Source organism: Mya arenaria, chromosome 16 (genome assembly GCF_026914265.1).
Source record: "Mya arenaria isolate MELC-2E11 chromosome 16, ASM2691426v1".
Classification (NCBI taxonomy): Eukaryota; Metazoa; Mollusca; class Bivalvia; order Myida; family Myidae; genus Mya; species Mya arenaria.
Genome location: NC_069137.1, coordinates 38,559,604 through 38,583,334, shown reverse-complemented (window position 1 = coordinate 38,583,334; position 23,731 = coordinate 38,559,604). Strand labels below are relative to the sequence as shown.

At 33.1% G+C, this 23,731-nt stretch overlaps 1 protein-coding gene across 1 annotated transcript; it reads left to right on the top strand.

Moving 5' to 3' along the window:
- The first annotated feature begins 4,961 nt into the window (after positions 1–4,961).
- Positions 4,962–22,107, top strand: LOC128222191 (tetratricopeptide repeat protein 23-like). The gene is made up of 13 exons (XM_052931091.1): positions 4,962–5,035; positions 6,410–6,619; positions 7,445–7,637; positions 10,655–10,778; positions 12,101–12,288; positions 13,129–13,223; positions 15,324–15,450; positions 16,090–16,172; positions 16,663–16,748; positions 17,421–17,548; positions 18,277–18,426; positions 19,326–19,408; positions 20,584–22,107. The coding sequence occupies exons 2-13, from the start codon at positions 6,438–6,440 to the stop codon at positions 20,681–20,683; spliced, it is 1,539 nt and encodes a 512-aa protein (XP_052787051.1). The 5' UTR covers positions 4,962–5,035; positions 6,410–6,437; the 3' UTR covers positions 20,684–22,107.
- The last annotated feature ends 1,624 nt before the right edge of the window (positions 22,108–23,731 follow it).

Sequence of the window (23,731 nt, the reverse complement as noted above, 5' to 3'; positions counted from 1 at the left end):
TTTGAATACATAATGCTCCATTTGTTTTAACATGGACCTATAAACGGTTTATAGGTCCGTGGTTTTAATGATGCACATTTTTAAACAATTAAGAAATAGGAATGTGTTACGAGTAACTAGCTCGTTGGGAGACATATCATAAAGTTTAAAAGAAGTATGCATAAAAAACTCGTGCACAGATATACCCATAAATATATCGCGTAGTCGTTTAACCATAAGACCATAAGTATTGTCACTGAACAATACTCATTCTGAAGTGGATTCACGTTAGTTAAAATCAGAAAATGTTTGTTTGCAAAAAAGAACTTTAAACATCACGTTCAAGAAATGCTCCAATATGACGCGTTGAAGCATTTGCAAAGTCCTGAACGCAAGGATAAACTAAAGTGGATCAGGAGGACTGACTTTGTGTCTCCCTTTGAGGGATATCATAAGTACAACAAGTACGAAGCACGAAGTCGTGCTGTTAAAGTCACACAGGTGAACAATGGAGATAGTGGTAACAATAATGCACTTTTTACAGTGAGCTAGAAAAGTCATCAAATGAAACTATATCAAGTTAGAAAAAACGAAACTAGCAAGATTCAACAGTCTACATTGCTATGTGCACCTGACGGGGTTCGAACCCACGACCTCTCGCACTGCAAGCGGACACTCTGCCGCGTCGTTAATAAATGGTAGCTCTATAGCGAGATAGTATACAAGCCGCTATATACATACAGGAAAACTCGGTTACACATTCCCACCTTGTTTTAACATTTGTCCTTGAATTTCTGAGACTAAGATCAACTTGCAAAGAACTTGAGGCTCATCATAGTCGTTTAACTATAAGAGAATAACGCGGGTCCCTCGTTAGATAGATAGATAGATTTATTCGTGCATATATATGTCATTGTAACAAACCAAATATCTCATAAAGTTATAACACAGACTGATTAACAAAGTATTAGTGATGATATCTATACTAAAGCACAACATCATTAGAATGCTTTGGATACATACGTGCGTTAACAAAGATTTAATTCAATGTGACAAATATATAACACAGGATAACCCATTAAAGTTATTCAACTTATTTCCAATGGGGTCCTTATGACAAATATAATTATTTGCCAAGATCTCAGTTATAAGCTGTTTAAATTAGGTTTACTTATACAAAAATAACATGCATGTACTCTTGACCAGTTAAAGAATGATTAAATGTTTGATATCGAACTTTTACAGTTATAATGCAACCGACTGTTAAAACCATATGACACTTTAGCATAATATGACAAAAATCTTTGGACTGATATGCAAGATTAAATGAATAACAATTAATAAAAAAGGAAATCTTCCATTTCTGCACATTTCATACCAACAATGAGATGTGATTTCACTTCTTTTTTAAAAGTATTCTTATTTTTCAATTCTTTTAACTTTATTGGAAGACTGTTCCAGTCCTGGATTGCTTGATAAAAGAAAGTATTTAATATAAAACTGTCAGCCTGTGGCACTTTAAAATTTCCAGCACTATGTCTACTGTTGTAAGAATGTGTGGATGAGACTAAAGTAAAATGTTCATGTAAGTATGATGGGCATTTGCTATTAAAGATTTTATGTACATGGTTTAGTCGTAGTTGCTTTATCCTATTTTCTATATTAAGCCATCCAATATCACTGAAAGCCGAGACTTTCAGGGAAGTTCTACAATCATAGCCATAAATAAATCTGACAACTTTGTTCTGAGTGACCTGTAATCTGTTCTTGAATTGTTTACATATACCACTGTACCAAGATGTCGATGCATAGTCAAAATGGCATTGTATTAAGGAGTTACATAACAATCTTCTTAGATTCATATCTAAAAAACGATTTTGTCTATATAAAAATTTTAGCCTAGAATTAACTTTACTGACAATATTGTTAACAATAGATGCAGCACTGAGATCATTGTCCAGTATATTTCCAAGATATTTAACAGATTGTTTAGGTTTTATGATATGGCCATTGCAGTTTACATTAAAGCTATCAACTTTTGTTAGTTTTCTTTTAGACCCAAATAAAATACATTCTGTTTTTCCAAGATGCAAAGACAGTTTGTTGTCAACTAACCACTTACTACAGTTTTCAAGTTCCTTGCCGATTACATTACTAATAACAGACGGATCTTTGAGTGAGAAAATGATAGCACTATCATCTGCATATAATATTAATTTACATTTTTCACTTATGCTTATACTCATATCATTGACATAGCATAAAAACAGCAACGGTCCAAGTATGCTTTCTTGAGGAACGCCACAAGAGATGTTCATGAATTCAGACGTTGTATTATTTACATTGACAACTTGTTTACGTCCAGATAAATATGATTGAAACCAATCAATTGAATCCACACCAATTTCTTTTAACTTCTGACATAGAATTTTGTGATCTACGGTATCAAACGCCTTTTGAAGATCCAGCATAATCATTCCTGTATATAGACCTTTGGAATTTTGTTCTTTTATATGGTCGGTCAAATGAATTAGGCAGGAGTCAGTTGAATAGTTACATCTAAAACCACTCTGAAGTTCGTATAATAATCCATGTTTAACAAGAAAAGATTCTAGTTGGTTGTATACAACTCTTTCTAAGATTTTTGAAACTATACATAGTATGCTTACAGGTCGATAGTTTGAAACATCAGATCTGTTGTTTTTCTTAAACAATGGTTTAACTTTAGCATTTTTGAGTTCAGATGGTACAATGTTACTTGTGATAGAACTGTTTATCAGAAATGTTACTGGTATCTTTAAAAATGGTGCAGCATATTTTAAAAATCTTGCAGGAATGTTATCTAACCCTGTGCTTTTTGAACAATTTAGTTTACATAGTTCCTTGTAAATGTATTCTTCACTAACAGTGTGAAGTTTAAATTTAACAGAGTCAGGATTTCTATCTTTATAAAATCGTTTAAAACAGTCAGACTCATAGTTAAACAAATTGAAGGGCAAAGGTAGTTTTTTTACTAAAGTTGAGGCTACAGTAGTAAAAAAAGTATTAAAGTGATTTGCAATCTTACATGGTTCAAAACAATTTTCATCATCAATGTTCAAAACAATTTTTGGAGAAGATTTACTTTTACTACTATATCCAAGATTTTTTAAATCTGACCACAGCTTTTTTTGGATCATTTTTATTTTCTTCCAGCTTGTTCGACATATATTCCGATTTGGCCTTAATTACTTCTTTCTGAACAAGGTTTCTGTAAAAACGATATTTATCTAACATCTCCTTCTGTTTGTATTTTTTGAATTTGAAATAAAAAAGCATCTCTTTGACTGATGAGTTCCAGAATGTTAGAATCTAACCATGGTTCACTTCTTTGTTTTAGTCTGACTTCCTTAACAGGAGCAACAGTGTTCAAAACTGACAGAAATGTTTCTTTAAAAGACAGCCATGAATCTTCTACAGTTTTTGCAATAAATATGTTTGACCAATCGCAAAGTTTAAGTTTGTGAATAAAATGATCTACATTGTAATGTTTCAAAGACCTTACAACAACATTCTTATGCATATTATACGTCCCTTTCTGTGTTTTACGCGTACAAAATACAGGCAAATGATCACTGAGACCTATCGGAAGAGTACCAGACTGAACAATCTTGTTTTGATGGCTACATAAAATGTGATCTAACACAGAAGAGGAGGACTCTGAGATTCTGGTAGGGTCATTTATGATCTGTTTTAGATTAAAGATATTAAGAACTTGTTCAAACCTTTTAAAAAGAGCTGATTTCTTTGCAAAAAAACAAATGTTAAAATCACCAAGGATGTACCATTCTGTGTCAGATCTAACCATAGATAAAACATTTTCAAAAATATCAACAAAATCTGTTTGTTTAGGTGGTCTATAACATGACCCTATTAAAATAGGTTTGGTTTTTGGTAATAAAATATCAGCCCACACTGCTTCAAGATTGTCATTTTCTAGGTCCCGTCTTTCGGTGAACGCCAGATCTTCATTAACGTATAAGCATACTCCACCACCTTGTCTGTTCCGGTCCTTTCTGATCACATTGTATCCTTGAATTTGTATTTCCGAGTCCATAACTGAATTGTCCAGCCAGGTCTCTGAAAACGCTATGGCTGCAAATCTATATTTTGACATTAAATGTCTCACTTCGGGCAACTTTGGTAATAGAGATCGTATGTTGAAATGAATAAAATGAAGTCCTTTAAGTTCAAAGCAGTTAAAATTACTACAAGATTCAGCAAAACTATTGTCATGTAAATCTGGCAGAATTCTATCATGAATATCGTTTAAATCATCACAAAGATAAAAAGGTAATAATTTAAAAGTACATATCCGACAAGTGAAATAGAAAGATCCATTAGATTTGCATACGTTTGAGTAAAAAGAATCACTTATATAACCTGAGCATCTTATATGTGTCCGGATTTCACAAAAATCACAGTTGACAGCTTTACTACGGGCAGTTACACCTTTTCCACAAACCGAACAAGGAAATTTAGGTTGTCTCCCTTTTTTCATATTTGAAAATCCCGAATTATCAGCATACTTGTCCTGTTCAATAGGTCGTTGTGTACCAAATGTAACAGACTGCACAAATTGCTATGTGCACCTGTAGGGATTCTAACCCACGACCTCGTATTTTTACCGCGTTGCTATAAAATAGCGAGGCAGTATAAGTGCCTCTATATAAATGGAAAACACGGTTACATATAGTTTTGACAATTATATATATACATGTATAACTTGCTTGAGTTACAACATTTTGATTTTCGGTCTGAAAAACATAAACAATTGGAACTGAATTGAGAGCAATAAAACGGGAATCTCAGGTGTCAAATAAACACAATTGAAAAAAAAGGATTCTGAAACAAATAATGGTTTACCGTATTGAGGGTAAGTAGCCACTTGTAAACTCTAATGTTAATATTTATTAGTTGTGTGTAGCCTGATATTAAAAACCAGTCTAACTCCAAGGTGCTTCCGTAAACAAATAAATAAGAATATAACGTCGAATCTTGCGGTATCATTAATTTTGTAGGTATTCTTACCTTGTTGTGTGAGAATTTCTAATGTATTTCCGATAAATGAATGCAAATTGCACATACTTACAGCATTATATTACATTTTTTAACTAGCTATTAAATTGTAATTAAATAAAAGACTAAATTGATTAATAAAATAATTAAAATGTAAACAAATAAGTGGTCCAAGCCCAAGCTTGCTAATTTGGTTGCAAGGAAAGAAATTAAATGTAGTTCGTGACTTATCCGGCATAAGGGATGTTTGGGTTGTCGAAATAATCAGACTATATTTAAAGCAATACTACTTGCAAACAATACCTGAGGTTTCCTGTTTAAAACTCTTAAAAAATCCCTTGAAAATCCAGTAGTTTAGTGTGTCCTGAAACCCCAAAATAGTTCAATGTTATGTGCACTTGATATTTTTATGTAATATGGCCAAGATATTTATAAAGGGGCCTTTAAGATGACCCATTATCAATATGGTTTTTCAGCTATTTATAGACACGCCAATGATACAAGATACAAGAATCTTTATTTAAAGTCAGGTATATGATAACAAGAAACATTAGGTCAATATTTAAATCCGAAAAAATGCCATAACATGGGTAGAAGTATATCAATGATAACAATGATCGTCGGTCTTTTCAATATATTTACTTTCTTAACTATGTTCAATTTTAGAAATGATAAGATAGTTTTCTGTTGTCTATCATTTTTTAATATTTTGGTTCTATTAATGCACCAGAACTATGTTCAGCCAAGCCCAGGTAAGAACCCTGTCCTGTGGGGACAAACTGCTGGTAAAATACCTGCCAAATGCCCCCGCACCCAAGGGACTCTAAGTAAGGCCCATTCCCGGTTATTTTTGGCGCAAAGGAAAAACCACCGCTCTCACCTGGCACTGCCGGTCTACGTGAAAGAAAAAAAACACAGCCCATTTCCCTGGCTATCCCTGGTACACATGGGTGGGGCGTGGTTACAATTGATTCGTGCATTAATTGTTAACACACTGGTACAATTTTTTTATATGGCAATAAAATTTAATATATTTTTGATAATACATATAATATATATATCAGTGGTTGGAATTAGCTCATTAGCCCTCAAGCCCTTTACTGGTGAAATGTTTTCCGGGTTTGTTAAAAAAAATATGCCAAGCATAAATGTAAGTGAAAGAATTTGGTTTGTTCATGCAAAAGGCTGGTTTCGATGACTGGTTTATACAGAAACTATAGTAAGACACAGGGAACTTGGAAATAATCAAATTGTCAAAGATTTTTCGGTTGACAAAATGAATTTAATTTGAAGTGACAGTACTCAGAACTGCCATATTACCAGTAAACTTTATTCCTTAATATTGCGGATACTATTTTATTTTACTTTTTAGATAAGAGAATCAGAACCAAAGCCACACAATGTCGGATGACTATTCTGGGTCTGACTTTGAAGATATCAGTGAGGACGAGATAGACCCTAAGCCTGTGGTTGTGGAGGTTAGGGGGCTTGGTACCAAGGGGAGCCCTGTAACTGCCAGAAGAAGTCCAGGGCTCTCACATCGTGGTGGTAGCAGAGCCTCCCGTCATAGACATGAAGACCTGTAAGTAACATAGGTTACATTATACTTTAAGTCAAAGGTTACATTATACTTAAAGTCTATGAAATTGGGAATTTCGACTGACAAGAAAAAACAAATTAAGTTGAATATGTAACATGTTTTTTATGGAAATTGTATAGACTTGCAGTCCCATACACTTTAACCATCCTAACTGCTTTCATACCCCAAAAATGACATCAGTCCCGCAATTCATTCCTTAAACAATGACAACAACATTGTTATATACCTTTATAGCCTAATACAAAAATTAAAGAAATATTTATAAAGAAAAGCCTAACTTAAGGGTTAATAACCCTACCATTTTTCTAGACATGATGGAACCCTAACCACAAAATTATTTAGTGGTAGGGGCTTACATATTCAAAGGGGGGAATAACTGCAACTTATGTATAGTAAAATTTGGTATCATTTTAGTGAGGAAAGTAAAAAGAGGAAGATTACTTTTATGCCAATCTCAAAATGTTGGCAATAACATTCTTAAATACATGTATAGCCTTATAAAAAATAGATAAATAAAAGCCTATCTTAACCCTACCTTTTTCGAGACATGATGTAAGCCTAACCACACATTTTTTTGTGTGCACTTATCATTTTTTGATGGGGGAATAACTGCCTATTATGTGTGGTAAAATTTAGTATCATTTTACAGTGGTCGAAATAACACAAGCCTGCACTTGTAAAATGTCTTCAGGGCTTGCTCAAATTCTGAATTTTAAATAGCAGGGGTTGTTAAGAATTTTGATGCCAAGCAATAGTATAAGAATTAGAGCTTGTTCATCCAAGTCTAATTTTGACGACTTATTTTAGTGAGGAAAGCGAGGAAGAGGAATCAGATGAAGAAGAGTATGAGGCCGTTACAGCAAGGGGCTCGGCACGACGCCCGCATAGCTCAAGAAACATTAAGATGAAGAACGGGAACAAGTCTGTGAACTTGACACCTCCGAACAAATTACTTGAGAAGGCTGTGAAGTTAGCCGAGAAATTTGTGGAAAAAGGAAAGGTAAAATGTTTTGCATTTCTGTGAAATGTTTGAGTTTTTACTGTGAACAAGGCTGAAGGATAGTTTTATAGTGGGCAATATATTTTTTTACATTTTATCATATCTAAAAATAACATAGGTTTTTTTTTATACTGCCTTTTGAGTTATTGCTGTTGTCAAGAGCCACAGGACTTAAGGATAGCTTTATATATTTTTTGTTGGATTTTCTTTAAAGCTGCACTCTCACAGATTGAACGTTTTGACAACTTTTTTATTTTTTGTCTTGGAATAAGCAGTTTTTTGCGTAAAAATCTGAAAACCAGTGATAAAAGACTGATGACAAAAGATTAGATTGCATATTTTCGTATTTCCTCTCCAAAATTGATGTTTAATTGATGTTTTATGCATTTTTCTTAAACCATTTGTAACGAAGTAGTAGTGATCTTTGTCAACAGTCTTTCATCACTGGTTTGCAGATATTTACACAAAAATTTGCTAATTTCAAGACAAAAATATAAAAAAGTTGGAAAAACGGTAAATCCGTGAGAGTGCAGCTTTAAGAAAAACTAAGGCGTATTATTATTAGTACTGCATTTGAGCTATTGCTGTAAACAAGATGGACACGGCTGAAGGATAGTTTTATACTGTGTGCATTGTTGTTTTTTTACATTTATTATATCAATGGTAAATAACATAGGGTTATAAATCATAATGTTAGTATATTGTGTTTTGAGTTATTGCTGAGCACAAGAGCCATAGTACTGAAGGATAGTTTTATATTTTTCTGCATTGTTTAATTTTCTTTTAACCTTTTTGATATCTAAGAATAACATAGTGTTTAAATGATACTGACTGTTTTGAGTTATTGCTGTGGACAACAATAACAATGCTATATGCATTGTTTCTTTTTCTTTTCACTCTTTATTGTATCTAAGAATAAAAAAAGGTTATTAATATTATTACTGCATTTGAGTTTTTATTTTGGACAAGAGTCATATTTGCAAAGAATATTTTTATGCCCCCTTTTGAAAAAAGTGGGGTATATTGTTTTGCACATGTCGGTCGGTCTGTCTGTCTGTCTGTCTGTCGGTCGGTCGGAATACCAAATGGTTTCCGATCAATAACTTGAGAACGCTTTGACCGAGGGACCTCATACTTGGTATGTGTATTGGTCATCACCAGCAGATGAACCCTATTGATTTTGAGGTCAGTGGGTCAAAGGTCAAGGTCAGTGTGACCTTTACATGAAAAACGGTTTCCGATCAATAACTTGAGAACGCTTTGACCCAGGAACCTCATACTTGGTAGGTGTATTGGTCATGACCAGCAGATGAACCCTATTGATTTTGAGGTCAGTGGGTCAAAGGTCAAGGTCAGTGTGACCTTAACATGAAAAACGGTTTCCGATCAATAACTTGAGAACGCTTTGACCCAGGGACCTCATACTAGGTAGGCTTATTGGTCATGACCAGCAGATGAACCCTATTGATTTTGAGGTCAGTGGGTCAAAGGTCAAGGTCAGTGTGACCTTTACATGAAAAACGGTTTCCGATCAATAACTTGAGAACGCTTTGACCCAGGAACCTCATACTTGGTAGGTGTATTGGTCATGACCAGCAGATGAACCCTATTGATTTTGAGGTCAGTGGGTCAAAGGTCAAGGTCAGTGTGACCTTAACATGAAAAACGGTTTCCGATCAATAACTTGAGAACGCTTTGACCCAGGGACCTCATACTAGGTAGGCTTATTGGTCATGACCAGCAGATGAACCCTATTGATTTTGAGGTCAGTGGGTCAAAGGTCAAGGTCAGTGTGACCTTTACATGAAAAACGGTTTCCGATCAATAACTTGAGAACGCTTTGACCCAGGAACCTCATACTTGGTAGGTGTATTGGTCATGACCAGCAGATGAACCCTATTGATTTTGAGGTCAGTGGGTCAAAGGTCAAGGTCAGTGTGACCTTAACATGAAAAACGGTTTCCGATCAATAACTTGAGAACGCTTTGACCCAGGGACCTCATACTTGGTAGGTGTATTGGTCATGACCAGCAGATGAACCCTATTGATTTTGAGGTCAGTGGGTCAAAGGTCAAGGTCAGTGTGACCTTAACATGAAAAACGGTTTCCGATCAATAACTTGAGAACGCTTTGACCCAGGGACCTCATACTAGGTAGGCTTATTGGTCATGACCAGCAGATGAACCCTATTGATTTTGAGGTCAGTGGGTCAAAGGTCAAGGTCAGTGTGACTGTAAGCTGAAAAAATTGTCCATATTTTATTTAAGTGTCCAAATCCTACTAACAATTTGGCTCCCAAGGGGGCATAAATGTTTCACTAACATCTCTTGTTTTTATTTTATTTTATGTATGTCCATTTTCTTTTTTACTTTTTATGATATCTTATAAATAACATAGGGTTAAATAAGTTCTGCATTTTGATTTATTGCTGTGGACAAGAATTACAATCATTATGCTAAAAACTTGTTTTATATTGTTTGCATTGTTTAATTTTCTTTCCACTTTTATGATATCAAAAAATAACATAGGGCTATTAATATTTGTATTGCATTTGAGTTATTGCTGTGGACAAGATTCACAGGACTGAATTATTAGTTTTATATTATTTAAAGCTGCACTCTCACAGATTTACCACTTCTGCAACTTTTTTATTTTTTGTTTTAGAAAGGGCAAATTTTTGCGTAAATATCTGTAAACCAATGATATAAGTTTGCTGAAAAAACTCAGATCGTAGATTTTTATATTTCCTTTTGAAAATTAATGTTTTATTGATTAAACCGTTTCTAACGGTTTAAGAAAAAATGCATAAAACATCATTTTTTTTTAACTTATATATAAAAATATGTGATCTAATTTTTGTCAGCAGTCCTATATAACTGGTTTCCATGGATTTTAGCACAAATTGCATCGTTCAAAGACAAAAAATAAAAAAAGTTGTCAAACCATTCAATCTGTGAGAGTGCAGCTTTAATTTACATTTTATGACCGATAATTAGCAAATGAGCACTTGTTTTTAGGCTGACAGAGTGATTCAAGAGCGAGTGAAGATATTAGCCCTCACAAGGATAGTTTATGGAAGTACACATTGGAGATTGGCAGAAGCTCATGTAAACCTGGCACAGGATTATTTAGAGTTAAAAAGTGAGTACTTGTTTTCATTGGAATCTGGCTGAAGATTCTAGGATCACATGGGAGTTTCTCTCAATGGTTTACCCTATATATTATCTATTGACAATAGATTATATATAGGGTAAAAATCGAGAGAAACCCCTGTGTGTAGGATAGGATGAGGAAAAACATGAAGCAGTTAAGTAAAATTGGCACACAGTGCTATTTAGAGTTACAAAGTGAGTACATGTTTATATTGGAGTCTTACTGAAGATTCTGGGAAAGTATATGAAAATACATGAAATGCATGTAAACTTGGCACAGTTAGACTTAAAAAGTGAGTACATGTATACATTTGAGTCTTGCTGTATATTCTGGGATACATGTAGTATATGGAAATACATGAAATGCATGTAGACTTGGCACAGTTAAGAGATAAAATTTGAGAACATTTTAATATTAGAGTCTTGATGAAGATTGCAGGATATTGATTTGTTAAATGACTTAAAAAAATGGATACTTACATTTTTTATCTATTGTAGTTGATTTCATATAAAAAAAAAAAAAAAATAATCATTAACTAATGATTTTTAATCTATTTCAATGTAATTATTCCTACTTAAGGCTTAATCAAATTATATTATGTTATGCCATGCTTAATTATATGACAAACAATTTGTTTCAGATATATTTTCAGTTATAAACTGATTTAAACAAGAGTGTTATTACTTCTTAAAGGGGCTAAACACCAGATAATGTCCCCAAATCGGCAAATACATTATTTTCACAAAACCAGACTTAAATTGTCAATAGACTAGGATAAGGCTGACAATACATAATTTTATATGATTAAAAGCATATCTTGTCGCTTTCTCAGCTGAGTTTACCAGTTAAAAATAAGGCATTATGGTTTCCCAGTTTATAGTGTTTATATTTAGCATGTGAAAGTCACGTAATCAGTACAGATACATATACTGACCCTGTTTTTAAATCAACTGGGAACTATGTGGTAGACACACCCAGTAAACTTTGAAATATTAAAATATGGCATAACTTGCGAAAGATACAAAAAATATCATGTATCATATCCGAAATATTAACATGTATCGTAAGCAATGTGATACATCAGTAAGTAAGATTAAATGCATTGTACACAACAATATCAATTAAATGTTCTTTTTTGACAATTTTCTTTTTTTCTTGCAATTGTATCATCTGGTGTCTAGTCCTTTTAAAGAGTTAAAAGAAGGAAGAGGAATTATCATAGCCTTTGTGTTGTTGTCTGTTGATATGCAATTTTTTTATCATTTCTCCAAAACTGTTTCAAACTACTTGAAACTTTTCTCAACTTTCAGACTTCACAGCACAAGCGGAATACCACGCAGAAAATGCCATGCAGATAATGCTGAATTCCGTTTCCACGACAACCAGTGAACAAGAGAAAGCCAATGTTTTTAGTGTTCTGTTCCGTCTGAACTACATTCAAGGCAAGGCACAGGTGGCATTGAAAAAATATGCTGAGGCTGATGCTGCATTTAAGAAGGTAATTAAACAGGGTTTGATGTTTACTTTTTGGAGAGCTCGACCAGTAACTTTGAAAACTAGACCTGACCTAAACTAAAATAAGACCGAAGTATAAATAAAACACCAGTCATCGAAATTAGACTTTTGATGAACAAGCCCGAATTCTTATACTATTGCTTGGCATCATTTTTTTTAACAAGCCCTGCTATTATAAAATTCATAATTTGAGCAAGCCCGGAAGACATTTTACCAGTGCAGGGCTTGCGGGCTTGTGCTAATTTCGACCACTGAAACACATGCTAGTAATACCATACAAAAAGGCGTTGAATAACACGCAAAGTCATACTTAGATTTAAAGTATCTTTGATATATACTCATTGAAATTAGACTTATGAATGGATAAGCTCAAATTCTCAAACTAAAGCTTAGCATTAAGGTTTTACAACAATCTTGCAACATAAAATCAAGAATTTGAGCAAGCACAGAAAGCGACTTTTGATAGTGCAGGGCTTGCAGACTTGTAGTCATTTTGACCTCAGGGACCATATTCATAAAGCATTTTAGTGAAAAACCTTTTATTTTATCTTCATAATGATAAAAAGAATAAGATATCGTAGTAATCAAAAACAGTCTTTTGGATGAACAAGCCCAAATTCATAAACTACTGCTTCAGGCATTACATTTTCAAACAAGCCCTGCTTTATAAAATTCAGAATTTGAGCAAGTCTGGATAGAATTTTACTAGTGCAGGGCTTGCCTGCTTGTGATTATTTTGACAACTGGATACTGTACATGTAGTATAATACATTGAAATTATTTAATTTTTCACTTTGATGAACAATTGCTATTTCTTCTACAGGCTGATCGAGCATACCAGGCCAGTTCCAAGTTGTCCTGTGTTACTGATGATGAATGTGATGATATGGAAATAAAGCTTGCCCAAGGCAGAGCCAGGTAAGTTTTAAATCTCTTTTGGGTGTTTTCTAGTGATAACTCACAGGATGCTTGTTTGAATGCCCACCTGACCGATAAAAATAACTAAACATCATTCAAGGGGACCTTAAATGGAGCTTCTGTTTGACTTTATGGTGGCCCATGTTATGTAACCAGGGTAGCTCTATCTAGGGTTACATTCTGCCTGTGAATTGAACCATACAACCAAACACAACTAAAACTCTCATCGTGGCTGGCGTCCATGCATAGTCCGGTTTCGTTGTTAAATAAAAAAAGTATACCCCAACCAATAGTTTCCTTTATTTGTGATTTAAGCAATTTTTGGGTGTCCATTACAGGTGGTTCTTTTGTTATATATATATATTTTTTTAAATTTACTGTGTGTCCTTATTTATTTTGTAATCTTGTCTTATAATAAATACCTGTGTTGTTGAACAATTAGATACCTGATTATTATTATAAGATATATGTTAGATTACTATCATTAGTCGGATGTGTTTTGCTCAATTTTCTTCTAGTTTTTTGTTCTGTGAAAGTCCAAACATTTTTTTAAAGATCAACATCCAAATGTATTAAACTGGTTAATTCTTTAGTTTGGTTAAATTTAGCCAAAGAGTTTAACAGTTGGTCAATATTTATTCAAATATTTATGTTAACTAATCAAATCATTTAAATGTGCAAACTATATACTAAAGATAACCTTTGAACAACTTATCTCAGTTTTATCCAATTGGATGCATCAGCCAATTGCATGAAACTGGTTACCTTTTTTAGTTTGGTCAAAGATATCCAAAATGTTTGTTGATTGGTCAATATTTATACAAGCATCACTACTTACCAATCAATTGTGTTATTGAACAAATTAGCCAGAAGATAACTTGTGGATAAATTAACAAAGTTGTTTATACAGTTGGCTTCAAAGCACTATTTAATTTTGATGGAAACCAAAGGTATTTGTTTAACACTAAATCAAACTAACCCAGTTTGTTATTCCGAGTTGCCTCGACATTTATAAAGGCCGTACTCATAAAACATTTCTTAACTTATGTCGATTTTTTAAGATTCTTGAAGCCATATGTACGAAAAAGTAAGTGTTTAAAACATAAATATAAATAAAATCAATGAAAATCTAGAATTACAATAAAATTAGGTTATTATAGAATATAACCAATGAGATACTTAAGTTAAGAAATTGACTAATGAAATTGACTCAAGTTAGGAAATTACTTATGAATGCCGACCCAGGTGAACTTTTGTGAAGATCTTTTTAGGTGTTCTGTTTTTCAAAGAATGTCAGGGTGTCAATGTTGGGCTCCTTAATGTGTTCAAATACTTATGACCTTGGCCACGATTTTAAAATGGTTTAAGATATTCAAATGAAACTTGGTACAATATTCATACATGCTTATTTCTGGAGACCATTCCAGGGGATTTTCATACTATTGTATGTAGAATTCCTAGGGAGTTTCACATAAGACTAGGGGATTAAGACAAGACTAAAGGATTATCACATAAGACAAGGAAATTTTGACATTAGGCAAGGGGATTTTGACATAATGATAAGACTAATGGGATTTTGACCTAAGACAATGGTATCTCGACATTAGACTAGAGGAATTTGACATAAGACTAGGAGATTTGACATAAGACTAGGAGATTAAGACTAGGGGATTTGGCATAAGAGTAAGGGGATTTAGACATAATACTAAGGGGATTTGACCTAATACTTATGTGAAAAACTACAGAAAAAAGCTCAGTAGCCAAAAATTAACACAAACCTGATTAAAGAGATTCTGACATTAGACTAGGGGATTTTGACATTATACTAGGGGATTTTGACATAAGACTACGGGATTTTGACATTACACTAGGGGCTTTTTGACATAAGACTATTGGATTTTGACATAAGACTAGAGGATTTTTATCAAGATAGATAACGCTTATGTGCAAGCATCATTTTACCTTTTCTACATTCAGAAGTATTTTAATTATACATGTACTGCTATATAAATTACTCTGTTTTGGAACTTAAAGAAATCTATCAGTTCGGCAGTGTACATAGTAAGTACATGTACATTTAACAACAACTGTTACTTTCAGGTTGTCATGGAGACAGAAGAAGTATGCTGTAGCAGGGTCAGAGTATGACAAAGTGATTGACTTGACCAAGCGGCGATATGGGGAAGATGCTCTAGAGCTCATAGAACTCTACCAGGAGAATGGCCGAGTATCCTTTAAAAAAGTCACTGAAGTGTTAAGGAATATAAATATATATATAAATAACAATTGTACAATGTTGAGGAAACAATTGTAATTTAGGGCTTCTGTGTTACATATTGTCCATGTTGGAGAGGTCTTTCCGTGGCATTGTTAATGTTTTAATTTTAATATCAAATTGGTAATCAGTAGAAGTGTATTAAGATGTACTCTTACTCCAAAATAAGATTTACCACTGTGACAATTAATACAATTGCTTTAATATACTGAACAGGATCATTAAATGTCAAAAACAATTGTTTTTCATGGAGGATATTGAGTTTAATTTGAAAGTGCTCCTAGCAGTTTAATAATTCACTTTAGATGCTTAGTCTGATAATTTTAGTTGATAACCGTGATGATGACGTCACTTCCTTTCTTTGATTTTTTTATCTACTAATTAAGACATATCACTGATGTTCAATTTATGTTGAGTGAATTTATATATATTATTTAAATGGTAACCAAATGTGCAGCGAGTGTGTTTCTGCACTAATTATTGTTTGAAAAATGTATAATGTTTAAATAATCATTAATTTATGATCCATTTTCATCACAGCAGTAAAGTAGGATCTCATTTGAATACAATTGACCTTGACACCCCTCTCAGTTGGAACAGTCCAAGGGTCGCCATGCCAACCATGATAAAGCTATTGAAATGTTTCTGCAGGCTCATTCCATTGCTGCTGCCAGGTAAAATCTTATTTTGTTTACGTTCTTCTCTGTTTGTTTATTTTCAAAGAGAATACTTTAGGGAACATTAAGGAGAAAACTATTATATGCAAGTTATATGTCTATTAAATGGAAAGAATGATGATTAAAATGACATTTACCATTGGTCATTTGACTTTGCACTTGTCCAATCAGACTGCAGCATGGATATACACACTAATGTCATTGCTTTGAGCATTTAATGCGAAATAAACAATTCTTCTCTTTGGAAAAGATTAATGCAATGTTAATATAGTAATTCTAATGTCATGACAAAATTGTGTGTGATATTCTTCTATCTTGTCTTTCAAAGTCGTTCTATCATGGTACATGAGATTATTCACTTAAGAGACATCCTTGCCATTACATTATTTTTTCTCTCATAATTTGACATCAAATAAGTGAAGAAACAGTATTCTTGTATTCTTAAAGTAAAACTTAAATGCAAGATGTTTTACATATATATATGCAGGTACAAGTATGCTAGTGAAGAGATAGTAGACACAGCTCTGGCCCTGGCTCAAGCATATTCAACAACTGGAAGGGAGGAGGCTGAAAGTACGTACTTCAGGATATTTTTCTTTTTGTAATATAATAAAGGCAGTCTTGGAACTTGATAGAACTATAAAGAAAGGGTATGTTTGAGAGTATCTTTATTTGAGTGGTATGACTTTGTGTGAACAAATGTTCAAAGAATGGATTATAATTTTTATTAGGCCACACCGGGTTGATATTTTTCATCAGCTTACCACACATATTTTTTCTTTTTGAAAAAAAAACAACGTGTTTTTTTATATACCAATATTGAAACACCCTTTACTATTTTTCACTATTAATTCTTTAATCAAAATGTCCGTCCAAATTATTTGAGGCACTAAAATGCCAAATATGAATTCTATTGAAGCTATTTAACGCTAAACAATCAATTAAATAAATTTAACTGCTACTATAATATGTCTATGAAAAATTCAGGAAGACATAAACAATAACATGTCTGAGTTATTTCCCTTGGATGGGATAATAGAGATGTAACTGTTCAAGAGTTTCTATTTAAAAACTATTTATTAATGCAATAAATATTTTGAGCAAAGAAATGAAAATAAAATAAATGTAATTTAGTTTCATTTTGCCTGCTCGCTGCAATCCACTTGTTCCAATATTTTTTTTTAAAAATCTGACAAACAAAAAATGAATTGGTTTAACGTTATATGAGAATGCATCTTTTGGCAGGTTCAGCAGAGAGCTATCTTAATGAATGTCTCGGCTCGTGTACAGCAGTTTATGGACCTGATCATAAAAAGACACTAGAAGTACATGACGAGCTGGCCAGACTACTTGTCCGTTCAGACAGACAGACGGTGTGTATCCTAGTTTCATTTCTTGATAGAATCTGGGATTGGGATTTGTGCTATTTAAAATGAATGTTTTAAATATTTTAAATGTATTTTGATATGTTCTCGCTGTTTTTTTTTTCAAAAACAGTTTGGATAATATAACTCTCAGTTGTTATGAAAAGTGGCCATATTTGTTTTGTTAGATATGTTGTGTTGAAGAAATATGTTTTTGAAAGCAGAATTGTACTGGCTCTGACCACTCAGTTTTAAATAGTAGTATTCATCTCAAACAGCATTTGCGCTATAAAGTTTACATATTTGACATGTCTTGTTAGCTCTTCTTTTCAATATGTCAATTATTAATTGTTCGTTGATGTTACTGAGTACCTGGTATTTCATTGTCTATAATGGGAAGTTATGGACATTTTGAGATCAAGTTTGTTTTCCATTGAAGCATGAACACAAATTATTAAACTGAGGTTTGCAAAATATGGAAGAAAAATGAGATGGTGATTTTTTAATGAAAATGTAGTAGAAAATAAATATACCTTCCTAACATTTGATGTTTTACTGGTAAAGTAACCCCCTCTATTCAGACCAAATATTGGACTTTGAGAAAATGGTTTTATTAGTGGGTTGGTCTCTTACTGAGTGTGTGCTGATTACGGTTGTGAATGGTCAAGTGGTGGAATACAGTAGACTCTTACTATAACTATTCTTACATGTAACTTGAACAAACCGTATATTTACAGGAGGCTATGGACATTTTGAAATCAAGTATCCCATTGAAGAATGAAGTGTATGGAGACTACTCTGAGAATGTAGCTGACACTCATAAGCTAATGGCATCCATACATTTGGCTCAGGGGAGCATTGAGAAGGCTCTTAGATGCTATAAAAGGGTGAGTAGTTTTGTGGATAGGAGTTGAAATGCCATGGTCAACATTGATGTATTTATTCAGTTTTTGCTTTTCAAGTGACAAAACACTTCAGTGAAAACTAAAGGGAAACGACCAGTAGTCAAACGATCCAAAATAAGCCCCGTTTAGACGCAAGGGCCCAAACAACAATGAAATGAACTAGAGACACAACGGTATCAACACTACTTACAAGTTACACAAATACAAACACCGCAAACACACCACACACCCATCAAAATGGCTTTACTGATGAATGATGGGATAACTACCTTGTAACGATCATTGAAGCACGAGTTCACTGGAACTCCAGTCTACTGGGGGCATAATATTAATGCTGCATTGGGGGCTTTAAGACTCGGATCATATGTTGTTCTTTATCTGCCTTTTATATCATCTGTCATTCTCTGAACCTGCTACAGCATACTTCAACCCTATAAGACTTGTTTGACAACTTTTTTTTAAATTCCATCATAGTAACATGTGCGCACCTCCATATTAACAACACTTTTCAAGTTGTTTTGAGGCAACTGTTCAAAAGTTCCCCATATGTTTATGAACATGTCAAATTGCATTTTAACAGAAAAGGTTCATATGTTACTGTATGATTTAGTTAACAATTAAATAGAAAAATCCCAAAACTTCTTTATTGGTTATGTTTCAAACTGATTCAATTTTCATAAATAAGCGTGGTTTAGATAAAACAGAATAACAGATGTACTAATCAACCACTTTATTGTTCATAAATTAACGTTGTTTAAATAAAATATAATCACAGATGTACAATGTTCAATCTAGGGCCGTATAATTATATGATTTTATTTGTGATTATGATTAAACTTGACCACTTTGTTTTGAACTACCGATATTGTGTCCTATTGCAGTGCCTCAACATAGAAGTTCTGGTATTAGGAAAGAACCACAAGAAAACCAAGGACTCCGAGAGAACCATTGACATACTGATGGCGTAAGTTTAATGGATATTTATTATGATGATGGTTCTGTGAAGGACTTTTTTATGTAGGGACGGGGTTATTGCAATGCTTTCTGTCCTTCCATCTTCTGCTCCTAACCTTTTCTTGTTCATTAAGTATATCCTACATTTATGGACAACTCTTTATTAAATATGAAGTATATCCAACATTTATGGAAATGTTTTTATGAAATTGGGGTGAAATCTTCTTATTATCAATACAATGTGCAGAACCTATGTAAATGTTTAAATTGCATTGTTCACTGTAATAGTATTAGTCTGGGGATTATAGTTCATCGTGTCAGCTCATGTATGTAACAGTTATGGAATGATTTTTCTATCTTGGCGGTGTGCAAAACACATGTTGAAAAGCCTCTGTTTACAGGCAACGTCATTGTATTGGGCCGAGGATTCAAAACTTTAGAGTGTCCGCTCCTTACCTCCTACACTTATTTGATTATCTTTAAGAAACTTGAGTTATCAAGGTGAGGTGCAAAACCCATGTTGGTCCTGCGCCTGTAAACTGCCAAATTTATGGTATTCCATAGAAAGAAATTTGTTCAACGTGTTGTCTGGATCCTGTCATAGCGCGAGATATATATTAATTTAAAGCTACATATGTGCCACTTGTTGTACACATCATTTTTTTTAGTTTGACAAAAAACAATGCTGTAATTGCAACAGGCTTATGAAAGTTTTCTTTTGTAAACAAATGTACTTTGCAACCTATTGTGTCTAAATAATGCATTTATGGAAATTTTCAATTACTGATAACAATATTATAACCGTGTATTTAACAGCAGAAAACCCAAAATAAATGAAAATATTAAATGATTAGTGAATGCTCAAATATTAACCGTGAATTACTATCGTCTCACGATCGTTTTTGCACCTTTTATTTCAATTGAACTTGGTAATCTTCATAAGAACAATTGTTTTTGACATTTATTCATCCTTCTTGGTATATTAAAACAATTATATTAATTGCGGTAAATCTTATTTGTGAGTAAGAGTGCATATTTACACTGTAAAAAGGACACACGAACAAATACAAACACCACATACAGACAACACACTCATGAAGACAGCTATATCGATTCATGATGGGATGACCGGTTTGGAGCAGTCAGCAAAACAATTTCATCTTTTTTTCTTTCATTTTATTGCAGAAGCCCAGGCTTGTCAAAGAAATTTGTGCTGAACAAGGATGATGAATTAAAGAAACGGCCAAGATTCAATGCAATTTCAAAGACTGCTAAAACCAGTTAGGACAAAAAAGTGACTTATGTATAGACCGTTTGTAAGGGATTTTGTTAAAGTTAACAACAATTTAAACATTAACATTATTAATTATCAAATATTTACTGCTGTGGAAATTCCATGGATTCCTTTGCCATGTGCAGTATTTCTAACAAGATTTGACAAGTGTTTCAGCTGTATGTAATATATAGAATGTTTTTCATTTAAAAGTTAATAACAATGATGTTATTTTATTTGTATTATTTACTTGATCTGGACAATTGGTCCTAATTTAGTGAAATTATTTGGTCAGATATATGTGTATACCCTTTCCGTCCACAGTAGTCCATTACGTAGTCTGTTAACTGTTTTTTCTCTAAAAGTAGGCATTTGCAAGTGTTTTTATGTATTTTTTTATTCAAGTCATTGTGCATATTAATGTTAATGTCATTTCAAACAGAAGACGATATGAATGTCGAAAAGTCATTCGTTTATCAAGGATATATTGAAAATGGTTAGTGGATATTCAGTTCTTAGCCTGTTCATTGTTCAATGTCATTAGACCACATCATACATGTCATGTTTTTGAAAGGCTCCCCATGAGATTTTGAGCAGAATTCCAGCGGATTTGAGTCACTAATCAGGGAATTTTCATCATCGCCATTGAGCGCTTTGGCGCGGGTACCATTTTACCTATTGCAACATCCAGAAGTGTTTTATTTGCCATTCTTAAAGTCAATCATATTTTTATGAGACACTGTGATCACTGTTAAGTATATGTCATATTTCAAATATGATTATATTGCATATAAAAATATTTCATAGTAAATAAATAAAAATATATATATATATCTATATATATAATGTAATTTAATAGGCTTACCTTTCTATAACGGCGATACAAATCTGCTTGCTGTCAGAAATGATGACTTTCAGATTATAAGATAGACGGAATGAATATTGATATTTTCATTTTTTCCACTTCCCAAGTAGTCACATTTGTTTGCATTTGATCATTACAGGAAGTTAATACACTCCTTTTGTAAACTATGTTTTATTGTATTTTTACATGTATGATTAGATCTATAAATAAACTATTTATATATAGTATAACTTTTTGTTTTAGTGTAAGATGGCAATATATTTCACCGAATGAGCACCAAAAGCGTAGCCACAAGTGAAATTGTTTATATTGTATTTACTATGGGTGTTCATAAGGTGAAATACATTGCTTTCTTGCATCATAATTTTGTCTTCGTTATATGCCCTAAAAGGGTATGAAATTACGTAAAATTGAACGCGTTCAACTGTATGCGGACGTAGCTGCGTTTAGAAAACAATAAAACTAATTTTGTGTCCCATCCTTGTTTGCGCTGATGTTTGGTTTGGACGGTCAGAAAGGGCTTAAATTTCAAAACTGTGGAAAATATCAAACTGTCTATTTGCGCTGTATGTAACAGTGAAATGTCAATATTATTTCATTTATATTTCACTTTAAACCACCGGAAAGCATAGAAGAAATGCTGGACTTAATGAAAATGTTTAAATGTTTTATATTGATGAAATGATGTTATCCCTGGCTGAATGTATAAAAAAGGCGATTTATATGTGCGGTAAAGAAGCGAACCTGTCTCTAAAATAATCTAATAAATTATGTGATATCGTTTTGTTTGTTTTATAATAACAGTCTTGATGCGTGCTCTGATGAGGCTTATATATTTTAATAGTGACGGTATTTTTTGATATATGATTGGATAAGTGTGAGATCATGGCCATAGTAACTAGTTTAAGCCCCCAAAAGACACGAGTTCCAGCGAACTCTTGTTTCAGGGACTGTTCCTAAGCGGTAATCCCATCATTTAACGATATTGCAATTTTATAATGGTATAGTCGTGTGTGTTATATGTATTTGTGTATGAGGTTTAAGTTGTTTTATGTGCTTTTATTTGCCTATGAGATGTTCATATGTTGGTGTATATACATGTAGTTCATTGTCGTTTGGAGCCCTAGCCTTTTGCCCCTTAACAGGGTTTATTTTGGAATTATCGACTACTGGGTTTTGTCCCTGTACTTTTCATTGTATTATTGAACGTTATATATATTAACAATCTTGATTTTAAATCTAAAGCAATAAGTTTGTGTAGAGTTTCATATAATAGAAAACACCATAAACCGGTACATAAAAATCATACATTAAAATCTAATTATTTACTTCCTTAACAGGGATGCCAATTTTCTTTTCAACTGATTTTCTCTTTTTTGGCCACAGAAATTGTTGCCTTTTATCTGATCTACATGCATACATGCGTCTTGTGTGGAATTAGATATTTTGTACAACAACAATAACAAATATCCCAAACAAAAAATGATCAGACACTTTAAGATTTCTATTTTTTCCATTTTAATAAACAAAAGCGATTAACGTCATGCTAAACGTTTAAATACACTACGTATTGAAAAAGAAACAGGTATAGGGGTTAGATTATTTGATACTGCGCAAAAACGAAGTCGGTGAGGTACCCTTTTTTTGATATCAGGCGATTTGTAATAAAACATTGAATACATGTATTTAAAAAAATCAAAAATTAAACAAGCAGTTTTTTCAAGAATTAAAGAAAGGCGCACTTTTTTCAGCGAAACACGACGCCATTTTTCCCGCGAAAAATGACGTTAAAGACAAATTTTAAATAAATAACGTAAAACAAGAGAACGAAAAATATATGTGCGTGAACGTTTTCACAAGACGCACTTGAGGTTTAAATTTCATAGCTGTAAACGAAGAATTGGTGAAACGATCGGTTATTGTAGCTGGAACGCAAAAATATGAGAGACGTCTCGAAATTGACGTCAGTGGTATATTTTGAGGAGTCATAGTTTCAAAACTGTTCCTAATATTGAAAATGTAAAAGCAGTCCTTAATTGGGCATATGCTCTTCTATTCGTATACCAATTTTCAGAAAGTAACTCGAAAAAAAATTCATAGTCGCGTTCCACCTTAAGCCCAAATAACGCGGAAATTGTGGAAAAGCTGCATTTTGTCCGGTGACACAACTATTTATTAGTGAACGTGTTTTGATG